At 45.6% G+C, this 18152-nt stretch overlaps 1 protein-coding gene and 1 non-coding gene across 4 annotated transcripts; both read left to right on the forward strand.

Moving 5' to 3' along the window:
* The first annotated feature begins 840 nt into the window (after positions 1-840).
* On the forward strand, positions 841-922 carry TRNAL-UAG (transfer RNA leucine (anticodon UAG)). Its single transcript has one exon. It is a non-coding gene; the product is annotated as a tRNA-Leu (tRNA).
* Positions 923-1274: 352 nt separating this feature from the next.
* On the forward strand, positions 1275-16684 carry TMEM107 (transmembrane protein 107). 3 transcript variants are annotated; one of them, XM_056569083.1, is made up of 6 exons: positions 1275-1380; positions 4854-4945; positions 7216-7283; positions 10031-10131; positions 12630-12726; positions 16112-16684. In XM_056569083.1, the coding sequence occupies exons 2-6, from the start codon at positions 4859-4861 to the stop codon at positions 16179-16181; spliced, it is 423 nt and encodes a 140-aa protein (XP_056425058.1). In that variant the 5' UTR covers positions 1275-1380; positions 4854-4858; the 3' UTR covers positions 16182-16684. The 3 variants fall into 3 exon arrangements, with proteins under 3 accessions (XP_056425058.1, XP_056425059.1, XP_056425060.1); XM_056569084.1 differs by lacking the exon at positions 12630-12726 and adding an exon at positions 12797-12893; XM_056569085.1 differs by lacking the exon at positions 1275-1380 and adding an exon at positions 1416-1439.
* Positions 16685-18152: the final 1468 nt, after the last annotated feature.

The raw sequence follows: 18152 nt of genomic DNA on the forward strand, positions 1-18152 counted from the left end.
AAAATGTACTGCGTAGAAACGGAAGCCCCCAAAAGTTACAAACAGGCATTTTTCTTCAATTTTGTCATACAATGATTTTTTCTTTCCGTTTCGCCGTAGATTTTTGGGTAAAATGACTGACGTCATTACAAAGGAGAATCGGTGGCGCAAAAAATAAGCCATAATACAGATTTTTAGGTGCCAAATTGAAAGGGTTATGAGTTTTAAAAGGTAAGGAGGAAAAAAACAAAGTGTAAAAACTGGAAAACCCTCCGTCATCAAGGTGTTAAGGGGTTAATGTGGCGCAATTCCCAAAAAGGGGATTTAAAAAAAAAAAAATGTTTTTATCATGACAGGAAGCCACAGGATATAGACCTATGTGTCTACGGACATGAGGAACCATATAGTCTATAGGGGAAATTTATCAAAATCGGTGAAGAGGAAGACTGGTGCAGTTGCCCATAGCAACCAATCAGATCGCTTCTTTCATTTTTCAAAGGCCTCTTAAAAAATGAGAGAAGCAATCTGATTGGTTGCTATGGGCAACAGCACCAGTCTTTCTCTACACTCCATAGAGAGAGTCTTCAGCGTCTAAATAATGGGGACAAAAGTGGTCTCCAAACTGCAGACCTACTATGTATCGCAAAACTACAACTCCCAGCATGCCCGGACAGCCGTTGGCTGTCCGGGCATGCTGGGAGTTGTAGTTTTGCAGCATCTGGAGGTGCGCAGTTTGGAGACCATTGTCTTCACAGCCTTTGTTTGATGGTCCCTTTCATTGCTCCCTCCATTCTCCTGACAGTGAGTGACGTCACGATGAGACACTAATGATCCCATGGAGTCACTTCACACAGCCAGTAAGGTAGCGTGGCCGAGCGGTCTAAGGCGCTGGATTTAGGCTCCAGTCTCTCTGGAGGCGTGGGTTCGAATCCCACCGCTGCCAACTGGTATTTTTTTTTTTACATTTATTTTTTTCTAATAATAATTACATTTACGTCCCAGTTCACATTTTCTATTTTACCTTCAAATCTAGTATTTTTATTATTATTATTGATTAAACATTTAATACCCCCACAGACTGCCCCGGCTCTAGACCTATAGAGCTGTATTTACTACCAGAAACTATAATATTAGCAATTCCCTATTGTTTCTCTTTCATTATCACCCCCCCCCCCCCAGTGTCTTTTATGTGTGTGGGGGGGGGGGATTGTTCCCTAAGGGCGGCAGACATATTGTCGGAGCCCTGCGGAGACCGAATGAGAATGCGGTGACGTCATCAACCCATTCCTGCGTCCCTTTCCTTGGTCGCGTTCTCGCGAGACGCGCCGCTTTCTCGGCCGCGCCGGCGTATGGTTGCTTAGCAACGCAGGAGAAATAGAAGCGGCGGGCTCTGGGCTGCAGGTAATAGGGGGGTGCTGGTGATTATTACGTATGAGTGGTTTGTGATGACGTCATTAACGGTGGGTTATTGAGTATAATGGTCAGGGATGGCTTTTGGGGGTCATAAACATTCAACACTATGGATAAAAATAACGTTAACCTATCTGTGATTCCCTACCTGTTGCAAAACTACAATTCCCATCATGCCCAGACAGCCTTCGGCTGTCCGGGCATGATGGGAATTGTAGTTTTGCAACAGGTAGGAAAAGATTCCAGTAGAAAGTTCTAGGATCTTCTCATGGTGGTGGTCACATGATGGCGTCGCCGCTCCTGCTGCGCTTTGTTACAATTTGTCAAAATGAGAGACATAATTTTGGCTGGTTCCTGTGTTCAGCTTTGGCAGATACATTGTAACAACCCCTCAGCTGTGCGAGCAGGATGGTGTCGCTAGTAGAGATGAGCGAACTTACGGTAAATTCGATTCGTCACGAACTTCTCGGCTCGGCAGTTGATGACTTATCCTGCATTAATGAGTTCAGCTTTCCGATGCTCCGGTGGGCTGGAAAAGTTGGATACAGTCCTAGGAAGGAGTGTCCTAGGAGTGTATCCACCTTTTCCGGAGCACCGGAAAGCTGAACTAATTTATGCAGGATAAGTCATCAACTGCCGAGCCGAGAAGTTCGTGACGAATCGAATTTACTGTAAGTTCGCTCATCTCTAGTCGCTAGTCATTCCTGTTTGATGAATTAAAGTAGCAGGCCAGACTTTTATTAGAAGGGCTAATTTAACCCCTTAAAGGGGTTCTCTGGTGTTTAGACATATTTTCCCCTATCCAGGATAGGGGATAAGATGCCTGATCGCGGGAGTTTCGCCGCTGGGGACCCCCCGTGATCTTGCATGCGGCACCCCGTTTGTAATCAGTCCCTGGAGAGTGTTCGTTCCGGGTCTGATTACTGGCGACCACAGGGCCGACGGCGTGTGACGTCACGCCTCCGCCCCCGTGTGACGTCACATCTCCACCCCCGTGTGATGTCACGCCTCCGCCCCTCAATGCAAGCCTACGGGACGGGGCGTGACAGCTATCATGCCCCCTCCCGTGGGCTTGCATTGAGGGGCGGAGGCGTGACGTCACACGGGGGCGGAGGCGTGACGTCACACGGGGGCGGAGGCGTGACGTCACACGGGGGCGGAGGCGTGACGTCACACGCCGTCGGCCCTGTGGTCTCCGGTAATCGGACCCGGAGCGAACGCGCTCCGGGGACTGATTACAAACGGGGTGCCGCGTGCAAGATCACGGGGGGTCCCCAGCGGCGGGACTCCCGCGGTCAGGCATCTTATCCCCTATCCTTTGGACTAGCTGATAGCAGCGTTTCGCTATGAGAATACTTAGCAGCACAGTGTGTGAGTCCTGATCACGGGGATCGGGACACACACCGCTCTGCTAAGTGTCCCTTACCCGTCCCCCGGCGTCACTTACCCGGCCATGCGGTGTCCCGAGCGGTCCCGGCGCGAGCGGCGTCCTCCAGGCGGTCCCGGCAGTGAGTTTCCGGCAGCAGTGCGGCATCTTCATTGGCAGCAGTGAGATCGCCGTAAAGCGATCTCACCGCTGCCTCTGGGAGTTTCAAAACTGCAACTCCCAGCATGCCCAGACAGCCTTTGGCTTTCTGTGCATGCTGGGAGTTGTAGTTTTGCATCATCTGGAGGTCCACAGTTTGGAGACCACTGTATAATGGTCTCCAATCTGTGCTCTTCCAGATGTTGCAAAACTACAAATCTCAGCATGCTCAGTCTGTGCAGGCATGGTGGGGGTTGTAGTTATGCAACAGCTGAAGGCACACTGGTTGCAAAACACTTGAAAGTTTATTACTTAACTTAGTGTTTCCAAACCAGTGTGCCTCCAGCTGTTGCAAAGCTACAACTCCCAGCATGCATGGTCTGTCAGTGCATGCTGGGAGTTATAGTTTTGCCAACTATAACTTGTAGTTCAGCAACATCTGATCATTCAGATATTGCCAAACTACAACTTCCAGCATGCCTGTGCAGTCTGGGCATGCTGGGAGTTGTAGTTTTGCAACAACTGGAGGCACACTAGTTGGGAAACATTGTCCGTTTCCTAACTTAGTGTTTCCCAAACCCGTGTGCCTCCAGCTGTTGCAAAACTATAGCTCCCAGCATGCACTGACAGACCATGCATGCTAGGAGTTGTAGTTTTGCAACAGCTGGAGGCACACTGGTTTGGAAACACTAAGTTAAGTAATAAACTTTCAAGTGTTTTGCAACCAGTGTGCCTTCAGCTGTTGCATAACTACAACCCCTAGCATGCACGGACAGCCAAAGGGCATGCTGGGAGTTGTAGCAGTATGCCTCTAGCTGTTGCATAACTACAAGTCCCAGCATGCCCTTCTGTTGTCACTGCATGCTGAGATTTGTAGTTTTTGCAACAGCTGAAGGCACACTGGTTGCGAAACACCAGTTTGTTATCTAACTCCGTGTTTCGCAACCAGTGTGCCTCCAGCTGTTGCAAAACTACAACTCCCAGCATGCACGGACAGCCAAAGGGCATGCTCGGAGTTGTAGTTTTGCAACAGCTGGAGGACCGCAGGTTGCATTCCTAGGCCATAGAGAATGAATGAAGTGCGGCCAAGCACGCACGGTCACTCTGGAGAATATTTTACTTCCGTTCTTAGGATTGAGGTGGTCCCAGTGTTGTGACCCTTGCCGATCATCTAATTATTCACTGACTCTCTGCTGCCACCAGTGTCCATTATAGGAACTGTCTAGAGACTAGTCAGTTCCTGACACGGACAGAGGTGTCAGCAGAGAGCACTGTGGTCAGACTGAAACGAACTACACAACTTTCTCTGTAGTATACAGCAGCTGATAAGTACTGGAAGGGTTAAGAATTTTATATAGAAGTCATTTACAAATCTGTATAACTTTCTGCCACCATTTGATTTAAAAAATAAATAAATTCCACTGGAGTACCCCTTTAACAGTTTATCCCCTATCTAGATCTCGGGTATCTCCGGCATTACTATAGACAATACATGGAGTGAGTGCCGTCTACGGCTCCATGCAGTGAGGAGAATCGGGGGGGGGCCTGTTCTGGAGATTGCGGGCGGGGGGGTCCGATTTTATGGATAAGTTGTTATAGGGGTACTCCGCTGCTCAGTGTTTGGAACAAACTGTTCCGAACGCTGGAGCCGGGAGCTCGTGACATCATAGCTACGCACCTCATGACGTCACACCCCACCCCTTCAATGCAAGTCTATGGGAGGGGGCGTGACTGCGTCACGCCCCCTCCCATAGACTTGCATTGAGGGGGTGGGGCGTGATGTCATGAGGGGGCGTGGCTATGACTTCACCAGCCCCCGGCGCCAGCATTCGGAACAGTTTGTTCCAAACGTTGAGCAGCGGAGTACCCCTTTAAGTGCTGCAATAAACATCTGACATCTTTATATAATCTGATATAACGGTCTGTCTGTGCGTTGCAGGTGTCATGGCGGTTGTCAGCAGTCTGGTTCCCGCTCGCTTCCTGACGCTGACGGCTCACCTGGTCATTGTCATCACCATATTCTGGTCACGGGTAAGAGTCTCCACCATCGCAGCGGCAGGACGAGCAACAGCCACTGACCCCCATCCAACTATTAAAGGAAAGCTCAAAATAAAACCCTACGACAGTCTATGACATCACTATGTTGTTACAAGTGCAGCCACCTTTGTTTCTATTCACTGACAGCAAGTGGAGTTAGGGCCCATTTACACTGAGAATTTGCTGCATAATTTTTCAGTGGAAAGTCCGGGCGGAATCGGCTTTGCGGCAGCCTCCCATTGCTGTCAGTGAAGTTCCGCAACAAAGTTTCCGCTGCAGAACATCTTTATTCTTTGAAATTCTCCGTGTGAACTGGCCCTTAGGGTACGTTCACATGTACGTAATCTGCTTGCGGATATTCAGCTGCCCAAAAAAAAACCAAAAAAACACAACGGGGATTATGTTCATGTGAATGTATACTCAGAGTACTTTGGTATATGAAAACCTATCCCCTATTCTAAGGATAGGGGATAAGTAGCAGATTGCAGGGGGTCCGACAGCTGAGACCCCCGTGATCTCCTGTATGGGGCAGTCCGCAGGGAGGGGGCGTGTTCGACCACCGCACGGAGCAGCGGCTGACACGCCCCCTCACTACATCTCTATGGGAGAGCCGGAGCGCTGCGTTCAGCAATCTTCGCCTCTTCCATAGCGCTGCATTGAGGGGGCGTGCCGGTCGCTGCTTTGTGCGGTGGTCGACACGTGCTATTGGACAGAGAGCCAGTGGCCCTGTATGAGAGATCACAGGGGGTCCCAGTGGTCGGACCCCCCCTGCGATCTGAGACTTATACCCTATCCTTAGAATAGGGAATATGCTTTTATATCCCAGAGTACTCCTTTAAAGTGGTACTCCGGTGGAAAACTTTTTTATTTTTATTTTTTTAAATCAACTGGTGCCAGAAAGTTTAACAGATTTGTAAAATACTTTTATTAAAAAAAATCTTAAAGGGTACCTTTCATCAAAAAAACTTTTGATATATTATAGATTAATGTATGCAGAATAACTTTCCAATAGCATGTTATTAAAAAAATATGCTTCTTTCTATTTAATTTTCCACTTTGAAAAAATGACCACTAGGGGTCTCCCTACCAGTCCTTTTTTTTTATAGATTTCAGACTCATGCTGGAGTCCTAAATCTCAGACTGCAGCCGGGACACAGACTCACTCCCTGGCAGGGAGCAGTGCTGAGCTTGTCTGTGTCCTTGCTGCAGTCTGAGATTTAGGACTCCAGCATGAGTCTGAAATCTATAAAAAAAAAAGGACTGGTAGGGAGACCCCTAGTGGTCATTTTTTCAAAGTTGAAAATTAAATAGAAAGAAGCATATTTTTTAATAACATGCTATTGGAAAGTTATTCTGCATACATTAATCTATAACATATCAAAAGTTTTTTTTTTGATGAAAGGTACCCTTTAATCCTTCCAGTACTTATTAGCTGCTGAATACTACAGAGGAAATTATTTTCTTTTTGAAACACAAAGCTCTCTGCTGACATCACGAGCACAGTGCTCTCTACTGACATCTCTGTCCATTATAGGAACTGTCCAGAGCAGCATATGTTTTCTATGGGGATTTTCTTCTACTCTGGACAGTTCTTAAAAGGGGTCAGCAGAGAGCACTTTCTGGCACCAGTTGATAAAAAAAAAAAAAGTTTTCCACCGGAGTACCCCTTTAATGGGGTTATCCAGGATAAGAAGAATATTATAGCTTTTCTCGAAAAATAGCGCCATCCCTGTCTTTAGGTTGTGTTTAGTATTACATCTATGCTCCATTCACTTCAATAGAACTGAACTGCAATACCACTTACAACCTGAGGACAAGGGTGGAGTTGTTTCTGGCAGAAAGCATCTATGTTTTTCTCATTCTGGATAATAGGGGCAGTGCTCCTTCTCTTACCTGTGGCTTTATTTCCCAAATACGATGCCATTGGGGTATTACTGTTCGCCCTTATGACTGATTCCCACAGTGACTGCTGTGTGTGCACCAGAGGTAACTGTGATTCTCATAGAGAAATCGACTTCTGGTCCAAACAGCTGTCGCTCTGGGATTCAGACAGATGCCTTAATCTCATCCATACTCAGTCATGTGATCAGGGTAACAATCCCTCTCCCCGAATCGCCCTTTAGATGATTGGTCTCATTGTTTCTGTTGTATATACACTGTAAAGTTAGCAGAAAATACTGTATTGGTCTCAGGGGTGGGTGGACTGACTGATTTTACTATCTGAGAACAGCAATAAAAATCATCTGTAATATGGATTTTCCTAGGGCAACAATGTCCTCGCCTGTCTACCTGTGGATTACACTCAAGACCAGTACAACGCTGCTGATACCCAGTAAGTAGCAAAATGAACATGGGAGCTATGAGGCTCCTCCCCCTGCAGGGTGATATATATAGAAGGGGCTATGAGTCTCCTCCTCCTGCAGGGTGATATATATATAGAAGGAGCTATGAGTCTCCTCCTCCTGCAGGGTGATATATATAGAAGGAGCTATGAGTCTCCTCCTCCTGCAGGGTGATATATATAGAAGGATATATGAGTCTCCTCCTCCTGCAGGGTGATATATATAGAAGGATATATGAGTCTCCTCCTCCTGCAGGGTGATATATATATATATATAGAAGAAGCTATGAGTCTCCTCCTCCTGCAGGGTGATATATATAGAAGGAGCTATGAGTCTCCTCCTCCTGCAGGGTGATATATATAGAAGGAGCTATGAGTCTCCTCCTCCTGCAGGGTGATATATATAGAAGGGGCTATGAGTCTCCTCCTCCTGCAGGGTGATATATATAGAAGGAGCTATGAGTCTCCTCCTCCTGCAGGGTGATATATATAGAAGGAGCTATGAGTCTCCTCCTCCTGCAGGGTGATATATATATAGAAGGAGCTATGAGTCTCCTCCTCCTGCAGGGTGATATATATATAGAAGGAGCTATGAGTCTCCTCCTCCTGCAGGGTGATATATATATAGAAGGAGCTATGAGTATCCTCCTCCTGCAGGATGATATATATAGAAGGAGCTATGAGTCTCCTCCTCCTGCAGGGTGATATATATAGAAGGGGCTATGAGTCTCCTCCTCCTGCAGGGTGATATATATAGAAGGAGCTAAGAGTCAACACCTCCTGCAGGGTGATATATATAGAAGGAGCTAAGAGTCTCCTCCTCCTGCAGGGTGATATATATAGAAGGAGCTATGAGTCTCCTCCTCCTGCAGGGTGATATATATAGAAGGATATATGAGTCTCCTCCTCCTGCAGGGTGATATATATATAGAAGGAGAATAACCTATAAATACGCCACTACAGCGTATAGGGTAAACCCACCAAGAATAAAAAATGTATATAATAAAATAAATAGAAAATATATTAATCTAAGAAATCAATAACCATAGAATTTAATAAATATGATTTTATTTTACAAAAAATACATATATCATACACAAGCAAGAAAAGTTGGTAATAATATATAGCTATATAACATACATAAAAATACTAATCATTAGCGCAATTTGATAATGTGTATAATTATTTAAAAAATATTTTATATATATATATATATGTAAATAAATGAGCTTAAAAAATGCAAAGGATAGCAGGGACGGGAAAAGAATATAAAGAAGTTGTAAAGAGGGAAGACGTAAATGTCGGGGTCAACTGATCACCAATGGATCATAAAAGCACCTTTTGCTAAAAAATATATATACGTGCAATGTGACACTCAATTTAAAGCATAACAAGTGTATGTAACCTTAAAGATAAAAATATATAAGGTGCAATGTGCAACACAGAAATATACGTGTATACAATAAATATAAAAAAAGGGGGAAAACAGTGCAAGAAACCAAAAATTAAGGTGCTGAAAGTAAAGGTGTCAGAATGTAAATACTTGACCCCACATGTAAAAAGAGGATGGGTTCCACGTCCCTGCAATCACCTCCAACGCGTTTCACCATGACCGGCTTTGTCAAGGAGTATATATGAGTCTCCTCCTCCTGCAGGGTGATATATATAGAAGGAGCTATGAGTCTCCTCCTCCTGCAGGGTGATATATATAGAAGAGGCTATGAGTCTCCTCCTCCTGCAGGGTGATATATATAGAAGAGGCTATGAGTCTCCGCCTCCTGCAGGGTGATATATATAGAAGGAGCTATGAGTCTCCTCCTCCTGCAGGGTGATATATATAGAAGGAGCTATGAGTCTCCTCCTCCTGCAGGGTGATACATATAGAAGGGGCTATGAGCCTCCTCCTCCTGCAGGGTGATATATATACAGTAGGGTCCTCCCCCTGCAGGGTGATACATATACAGTAAGCTCCTCCCCCTGCAGGGTGATACATATCCAGTAGGCTCCTCCCCCTGCAGGGTGATACATATCCAGTAGGCTCCTCCCCCTGCAGGGTGATACATATACAGTAGGCTCCTCCTCCTGCAGGGTGATACATATCCAGTAGGCTCCTCCCCCTGCAGGGTGATACATATCCAGTAGGCTCCTCCCCCTGCAGGGTGTTACATATACAGTAGGCTCCTCCCCCTGCAATGTGTTACATATCCAGTAGGCTCCTCCCCCTGCAGGATGTTACATATCCAGTAGGCTCCTCCCCCTGCAGGGTGATACATATCCAGTAGGCTCCTCCCCCTGCAGGGTGATACATATCCAGTAGGCTCCTCCCCCTGCAGGGTGATACATATACAGTAGGCTCCTCCTACTGCAGGGTGATACATATCCAGTAGGCTCCTCCCCCTGCAGGGTGATACATATCCAGTAGGCTCCTCCCCCTGCAGGGTGTTACATATCCAGTAGGCTCCTCCCCCTGCAGGGTGTTACATATCCAGTAGGCTCCTCCCCCTGTAGGGTGTTACATATACAGTAGGCTCCTCCCCCTGCAGGCTGTTACATATCCAGTAGGCTCCTCCCCCTGCAGGGTGATACATATACAGTAGGCTCCTCCCCCTGCAGGGTGATACATATACAGTAGGCTCCTCCCCCTGCAGGGTGATACATATCCAGTAGGCTCCTCCCCCTGCATGGTGATACATATCCAGTAGGCTCCTCCCCCTATAACCCTCTTTCTCTCTCCTCAGGTTGATCGTGGCTCTGTCTGTGACATTGGGGATGTTCGTCATTGAACTCGCTGGATTCTTCTCTGGGGTGTCTATGTTCAACAACACCCAGGGCGTCCTCTGTATCCTTCCAGACTTCGTCACATACCAGTTCAGAACATATAGATGAGGGCAGGTGCAGGACACAGGGGGCGCCGCAGATAGCATCAGCTGAGGCCCGGATGACTACTAGGCACAGCATATCCACATATAAAGAAGCACTCCAGGTTTTTTTGCCCATATCATGCACACTCATCACTAATCCTACGCATGCTCAGCTACATCCATGCATTTCATTACTGTAACTGAGTCATGTGATCACCAATCTAACCTACCGAAAATCAAAGTGCTTAATGTGTCAAAGGAAGTGGTCTGTCCAGGGTCAGCTGACTTTGTGTGAATTAGGGGGTTAAATCATTACCTGCCAGATCCATTCTGGCAGCAACCAGAACCCTCCCCTCACAGCTTTATCTGTATACTGCTGCTATCTCTATGGGATCAGGATGTATAGTAGTTATACATCTCCCCTCCGGCTCTATCTACATACTGCTGCTGTCTCTATGGGATCGGGATATATATTAGTTATACACCTCCCCTCCCAGCTCTATCTGTATACTGCTGTGCTGCTATCTCTATGGCATCAGTATATATAGTAGTTATACACCTCCCCTCCCAGCTCTATCTGTATACTGCTGCTATCTCTATGGGATCAGGATGTATAGTAGTTATACCCCTCCCAGCTCTATCTGAATACTGCTGCTGCTATGTCTATAGGATCAGGATATATAGTAGTTATACACCTCCCCTCCCAGCTCTATCTGTATACTGCTGCTGCTATGTCTATAGGATCAGGATATATAGCAGTTATACACCTCCCCTCCCAGCTCTATCTGTATACTGCTGCTGTCTCTATGGGATCAGGATATACAGTAGTTATACATATCCCCTCCAGCTCTATCTGTATACTGCTGCTGCTATGTCTGTAGGATCAGGATATATAGCACTTATACACCTCCCCTCCCAGCTCTATCTGTATACTGCTGCTGCTATCTCTATGGGATCAGGATATATAGTAGTTATACTCCCCCCAGCTCTATCTGTATACTGCTGCTGCTATGTCTGTAGGATCAGGATATATAGCAGTTATACACCTCCCCTCCCAGCTCTATCTGTATACTGCTGCTGCTCTATAGGATCAGGATATACAGTAATTATGCACCTCCCCTCCAGCTCTGTCTGTATACTGCTGTCGCTATGTCTATAGGATCAGGATAAATAGCAGTTATACACCTCCCCTCCCAGCTCTATCTGTATACTGCTGCTGCTATCTCTATGGGATCAGGATATACAGTAGTTATACACCTCCCCTCCAGCTCTGTCTATATACTGCTGCTATCTCTATAGGATCAGGATGTACAGTATTTATACACCTCCCCTCTAGCTCTATTTGTATACTGCTGCTGCTATCCCTATGGAATCAGGATATATAGTAGTTACACACCTTCCCTCCCAGCTCTATCTGTATACTGCTGCTGCTATCTCTATGGGATCAGGATATATAGTAGTTATACACCTCCCCCTCCAGCTCTATTTGTATACTGCTGCTGCTATGTCTATAGGATAAGAATGTATAGCAGTTATACACCTCCCCTCCCAGCTCTATCTGTATACTGCTGCTGCTATCTCTATGGGATCAGGATATATAGTAGTTATACACCTTCCCTCCCAGCTCTATCTGTATACTGCTGCTGCTATCTCTATGGGATCAGGATATATAGTAGTTATACACCTCCCCCTCCAGCTCTATTTGTATACTGCTGCTGCTATGTCTATAGGATAAGGATGTATAGCAGTTATACACCTCCCCTCCCAGCTCTATCTGTATACTGCTGCTGCTATCTCTATGGGATCAGGATATATAGTAGTTATACATCTCCCCTCCAGCTCTATCTGTATACTGCTGCTGCTATATGAATGGGATCTGGTAGTATAACAGTTAACTATAGCAGCAAAAACAGCCAAAAAGCAATAAGACTTCAAATCTCAGTTGTCGTTATAAGTCAGATCACTGTGAAGAATTTTTTTTTTTACCAAAACGGCAGATAAACCGGAGTCTAATTTCCAGCATCCTAATTAGATTATCAGGTACAGTGATGAGACTCCACCCCGACGGCTGTCCGGGCATGCTGGGAGTTGTAGTTTTCCAACAGCTGGAGGCACCCTGCTTGGGAAACACTGTGACTGCACTCCCTTCTGTCCTCTCTGTACACAAGCACATTGTTAATCGTACAGCGCCATCTACTGGCAGGTTATGTTATGAATCTTATTCCCCTTTGCAATAAGCAACATTTGTCAGCAGAGGGCGCCGTTCTTTTATCCATGTATAGTGTAGTCCAGCGGTCTCCAAACTGTGGACCTTCCAGCTGTTGCAAAACTACAACTCCCAGCATGCCCAGACAGCCAACGGCTGTCTGGGCATGCTGGGAGTTGTAGTTTTGCAACGGCCGGGAGGTCCACAGTTTGGAGACCACTCGTGTAGTCTTTGCTTTGTTTGTCCATAACCCCTTCCTACGCGCTGAAGCCATCGGAGCCCACGTCAGCGCCAGCGTTGCTCTTCTTTTCTACCTGTTTGAGGGCTGGACGTGCGCCGTGTACTGGTGGATATTTGCTCTGTGCAGGTAAGTACTGGGAGTCTCCTCCCTGTATGTGGATTGTAGACTTACCTCTTCCTTGACTCTCTGGTGTCAGCCCTGGCCGCTCACTGCTCGGCATCGGTCAGCCTGTCCTTGTTTGTAACCCAGCAGTGGGAGTGCACCGCTTATTGGTATATCTTTGGCTTCTGCAGGTACACTATGGGTTAGCTGGAGAGGGGGGGGGGGGGGGGGGGGACTGGTGAATGGGGACCCCCTATATTCCTAGGGACCTCCACCATGCTAATGGTGCTCTTTCCATCTTAAAGGGGTATTCCAGGGAAAAAAAAATATATTTTTATATATCAACTGTCTCCAGAACGTTACACAGATTTGTAAATGACTTCTATTAAAAAATCTTAATCCTTCCAATAATTATCAGCTGCTGAAGTTGAGTTGTTCTTTTCTGTCTGGCAACAGTGCTCTCTGCTGACATTTCTGTCTGTCTCGAGTAGAAGAGGTTTGCTAAGGGGATTTGCTTCTACTCTGGACAGTTCCCGAGACAGGTGTCATCAGAGAGCACTTAGACAGAAAAGAACAACTCAACTACAGCAGCTCATAAGTACTGGAAGGATTAAGATTTTTTAATAGAAGTAATTTACAAATCTGTTTAACTTTCTGGAGCCAGTTGAGATATATATATATATATATATATATATATATATAAGTTTTTTCCTGGAATACCCCTTTAAAGTGTCCCTTTAGGGTCTATTCACACGTACAGTATTCTGCGCAGACTTGATGCACAGGATTTTCTGCTGCAGATGTCAATGTAAACTAAATGACTGGACACAGCTTTAAATCCTGCGCATCAAATCTGCGCAGAATACTGTACGTGTGAATAGACCCTTAGGGTGCGTTCACATGTGCATATTTTTGCGGCAGCCAGATTGACTTTAATGGGCAGCAAAATCTGCAGAAGCAAATCTGCAGCAGATCTGCAGCAAAAATGCGCACGTGTGAACGCAACCCTTAATGTGGAAAAAAACACTTTTGACATGTCACGGAAATATGTGAAAGGTTTTGATGAGTTTTGAGAACTCCATAGATCAGGAGAAAGAGGGACGAAGTGGGCGCTACAGCGTTCTTCACCCCCTGGTTCTGGGTGATCTCCTTCCCGCCTCACAGGACGGCCCCATACAAGTCTATAGGGCCGTCCAGTAAAGCGAATTGGTGAGTGAAGCGCTCTACCGCGCGCCTCTTCCTGCTCATTGTAATAATATGGGGTCTTTTGGCCCCAAGTGATTAAAATTTTTCATGTATCTTTAACCCCTTAAAGGACATCTATAGTGCAAAATAACTTATCCCCTATCCGAAGGATAGGGGATAAGTTATAGATCGCGGGGGATCCGAGCGCTGGGGCCCCCCGCAATCTTCGGTACGGGGCCGCGGCAATATACAGGAAAGGGGGCGTTCCTTCCCCGCATGATGCGGCGGCCGACACTCCCCCTCCATGAATCCCATAGAGATACATGGAGGGGGAGTGTCTGCCGCGGCTTTCTGCTGGGGACAAAACTTCACTCCCGGCAGACTGGATAGGGGATAGGGGATAAGTTATTTTGCGCTGGAGTACTCCTTTAAGGACGGACCCATTTTTTACCTCAATGACCAGGCTTTTTTTAATTTTTTATTTGACATGTATCTCTTTAAATGGTAATATCTTTAGAAAGCTTTTTCTGAGCGGAGCGACATATTGTACTTTATATAACTGGTGCATTTTTGTTGACACATGCAGCATTTTTTGTGAAAAACTTCAAAATATTGTGAAAAACTGGAACATTTCTGTCTTTTTTTTAATGGTGTACACTGTGTAGTAAAAGTGATGTTATATTTATTCTGTGGGTCGGTAGGATTATGGCGATAACATTTTATATAGATTTCTATGTTCTTTTTCCTTTTCTGAGCAAGATTCTTTTTCTGCCATTTATTTTCCAACAGACGTAACTTTTTTATTTTTCGTCCGACACCATTGAGTGAGGGATTATTTTTTGTGGGATGAGCTGTACTTTTTATTGGTATAATTTTTGTGTTACGTGCTACCTTTTGATCTTTTTTATTCCGCTTTTTGTACCAAAATTGGGGAATTTTGCGCTTTTTTATGTTATTTTTTTTACGGCAGATCTCACAGGCTTCCGTAGCAGGCATACAGGAGGTAATGATCTGACCTCCTGCTGCCATAGCAACCAACGGCGACCTGTGGTCGTATCACGGCACCGCCGTTGGTGAACAGGAGGAGAGCGCTCCCCCTGTCAACACCATAGATGCCGTGATCAGTATTGATCACGGCATCTAGGGTGTTAATGCTGCCGGGACCGACGCGATCGCGGCTGCGGCGGGACTCCGGCTGTGATTAATAGCCAGGTCCCGTCGCCGATCTCCTGCGCTGCCCACGGCAGTGCCGGAGCTCGCTAGGACGTATGCATACGTCCAAATGCGCGAAAGTGTCGGATGCTTGGACGAATGCATACGTCCCATAGCGGGAAGGGGTTAAAGGTCTGAAACTTAAAGGTTACTCCGCCCTTAGACATCTTACCTCCAAAGGATAGGGGATAAGATGTCTGATCGCGGGGGTCCTGCCGCTGGGGACCCTCGGGATCTCAGCTGCGGCACCCCAGACATCCGGTGCACGGAGCGAACTTTGCTCCGTGCCGGATGACTGGCGATGCGGGGCGGAGGCTCATGACATCACGGTTATGCTCCTTAATGCAAGTCTATGGGAGGGGGCATGATGGCCGTTATGCCCCCTTCCATCGACTTACATTGAGGGGACGTGGCCGAGACATCACAAGTAGGCGTGACCGTGACGTCACAAGTCTCTGGCGCTGCTCCTGATGCTCTAAACGAACGCTGGCTGCAGCAGGGAGATCGCGGGGCTCCCCAGCGGCGGGTCCCCCAAGATCAGACCTCTTATACACTATCCTTTGGATAGGGGATAAGATCTCTAGGGGTGGAGTACCCCTTTATTCTAAAGATTTTTTTTTTTTTTAAATCAATTGGTGGCAGAAAGTTAAACAGATTTGTAAATTACTTCTATATAAAATTCTTAATCCTTTCAACTGCTGTATGCTCCAGAGGAAGTTGTGTAGTTCTTTCCAGTCTGACCACAGTGCTCTTTGCTGCCACCTCTGTCTGTGTCAGGAACTTTCCAGAGCAGGAGCAAATCCCCATAGCAAACCTCCCCTGCTCTGAACAATTCCTGACATGGACAGAGGTGTCAGCAGAGAGCACTGTGGTCAGACTGGAAAGAACTACACAACTTGCTTTGGAGCATACAGCAGCTGATAAGTACTGAAAGGATGGGAGTTGTAATTTTGGTTGGAATACACTGATCAGGATAATAATCCATGCCCTGATATCTGTCCTCTTTCCATAGCGCCCTCCCGGCCCTCACAGAGATCATCATCTTCATCGCTGTATTGGGACTGAAGCGGAAGCCCCTGTGATGTCCCGTATACAAGGCGGACGATGCTATGTGATCGCCATCCAACCTGCGGCCCAAACCATCACCCTACATGGGGAATCCAGCTGACAATCCTAAGACTGGCCAATGGGAACCAAGTTTATCCATGTATGGTCGGCCCAACATAGTTTGAAGATTTGTGGGGTATTGGCTGATATCTCCAGACCTGCAAACTGAGGTGAAGCTGCAGGCTCTCAGGGCATGCTGGGACTTGTGGTTTTACCACAGCTTAAAAGACAAATGTAGGAGACCATCGCTGTAGGTTGAGGCAATGCAGGCACAAGGCCAGCAATAGAAGTTTTTCACAATGTTTTCTACTTGTATTTTTTTTTTACAAATATTTTTCTGTTTTACTTTTGCTACCAATAACTGTACAGTAATGATTGACTTTTCTATGACTTTTTACATTATTATGATGTACTTTTTTTTTTACATTATAATGAATTTATAAATATATTTATGACAAGATTCCATGCTGTCTCTGTATCTGTAATGTCACATCCTCGAGGGCTGGTTGTAGATTGTCCACCTCAAATTACTATTATAACGTTCACTATTCTGCTGGTGGGGTCACTGTGTACATACATTACATTACTTATCCTGTACTGATCCTAATTTATATCCTGTATTATACTCCAGAGCTGTACTCACTATTCTGCTGGTGAGGTCACTGTGTACATACATTACATTACTTATCCTGTACTGATCCTAATTTATATCCTGTATTATACTCCAGAGCTGTACTCACTATTCTGCTGGTGAGGTCACTGTGTACATACATTACATTACTTATCCTGTACTGATCCTAATTTATATCCTGTATTATACTCCGGAGCTGTACTCCCTATTCTGCTGGTGAGGTCACTGTGTACATACATTACATTACTTATCCTGTACTGATCCTAATTTATATCCTGTATTATACTCCAGAGCTGTACTCACTATTCTGCTGGTGAGGTCACTGTGTACATACATTACATTACTTATCCTGTACTGATCCTGAGTTATATCCTGTATTATACTCCAGAGCTGTACTCCCTATTCTGCTGGTGAGGTCACTGTGTACATACATTACATTACTTATCCTGTACTGATCCTGAGTTATATCCTGTATTATACTCCAGAGCTGTACTCACTATTCTGCTGGTGAGATCACTGTACATACATTACATTACTTATCCTGTACTGATCCTGAGTTATATCCTGTATTATACTCCAGAGCTGTACTCACTATTCTGCTGGTGAGGTCACTGTGTACATACATTACATTACTTATCCTGTACTGATCCTAATTTATATCCTGTATTATACTCCAGAGCTGTACTCACTATTCTGCTGGTGAGGTCACTGTGTACATACATTACATTACTTATCCTGTACTGATCCTGAGTTATATCCTGTATTATACTCCAGAGCTGTACTCACTATTCTGCTGGTGAGATCACTGTACATACATTACATTACTTATCCTGTACTGATTCTGAGTTATATCCTGTATTATACTCCAGAGCTGTACTCCCTATTCTGCTGGTGAGGTCACTGTGTACATACATTACATTACTTATCCTGTACTGATCCTGAGTTATATCCTGTATTATACTCCAGAACTGTACTCACTATTCTGCTGGTGAGGTCACTGTGTACATACATTACATTACTTATCCTGTACTGATCCTGAGTTATATCCTGTATTATACTCCATAGCTGTACTCCCTATTCTGCTGGTGAGGTCACTGTGTACATACATTACATTACTTATCCTGTACTGATCCTGAGTTATATCCTGTATTATACTCCGGAGCTGTACTCCCTATTCTGCTGGTGAGGTCACTGTGTACATACATTACATTACTTATCCTGTACTGATCCTGAGTTATATCCTGTATTATACTCCAGAACTGTACTCACTATTCTGCTGGTGAGGTCACTGTGTACATGCATTACATTACTTATC

Source organism: Hyla sarda, chromosome 4 (assembly GCF_029499605.1).
Source record: "Hyla sarda isolate aHylSar1 chromosome 4, aHylSar1.hap1, whole genome shotgun sequence".
Taxonomy (NCBI): domain Eukaryota; kingdom Metazoa; phylum Chordata; class Amphibia; order Anura; family Hylidae; genus Hyla; species Hyla sarda.

Excerpts from the sequence above, each read along its gene's own strand:
- TMEM107 (XM_056569083.1), top strand. The coding sequence starts at position 4,859 with ATGGCGGTTGTCAGCAGTCTGGTTCCCGCTCGCTTCCTGACGCTGACG. Across the intron at positions 4,946-7,215 it reads TCACCATATTCTGGTCACGG|GGCAACAATGTCCTCGCCTG; the intron begins GTAAGAGTCTCC and ends GGATTTTCCTAG. Across the intron at positions 10,132-12,629 it reads CAACACCCAGGGCGTCCTCT|CCATCGGAGCCCACGTCAGC; the intron begins GTATCCTTCCAG and ends TACGCGCTGAAG.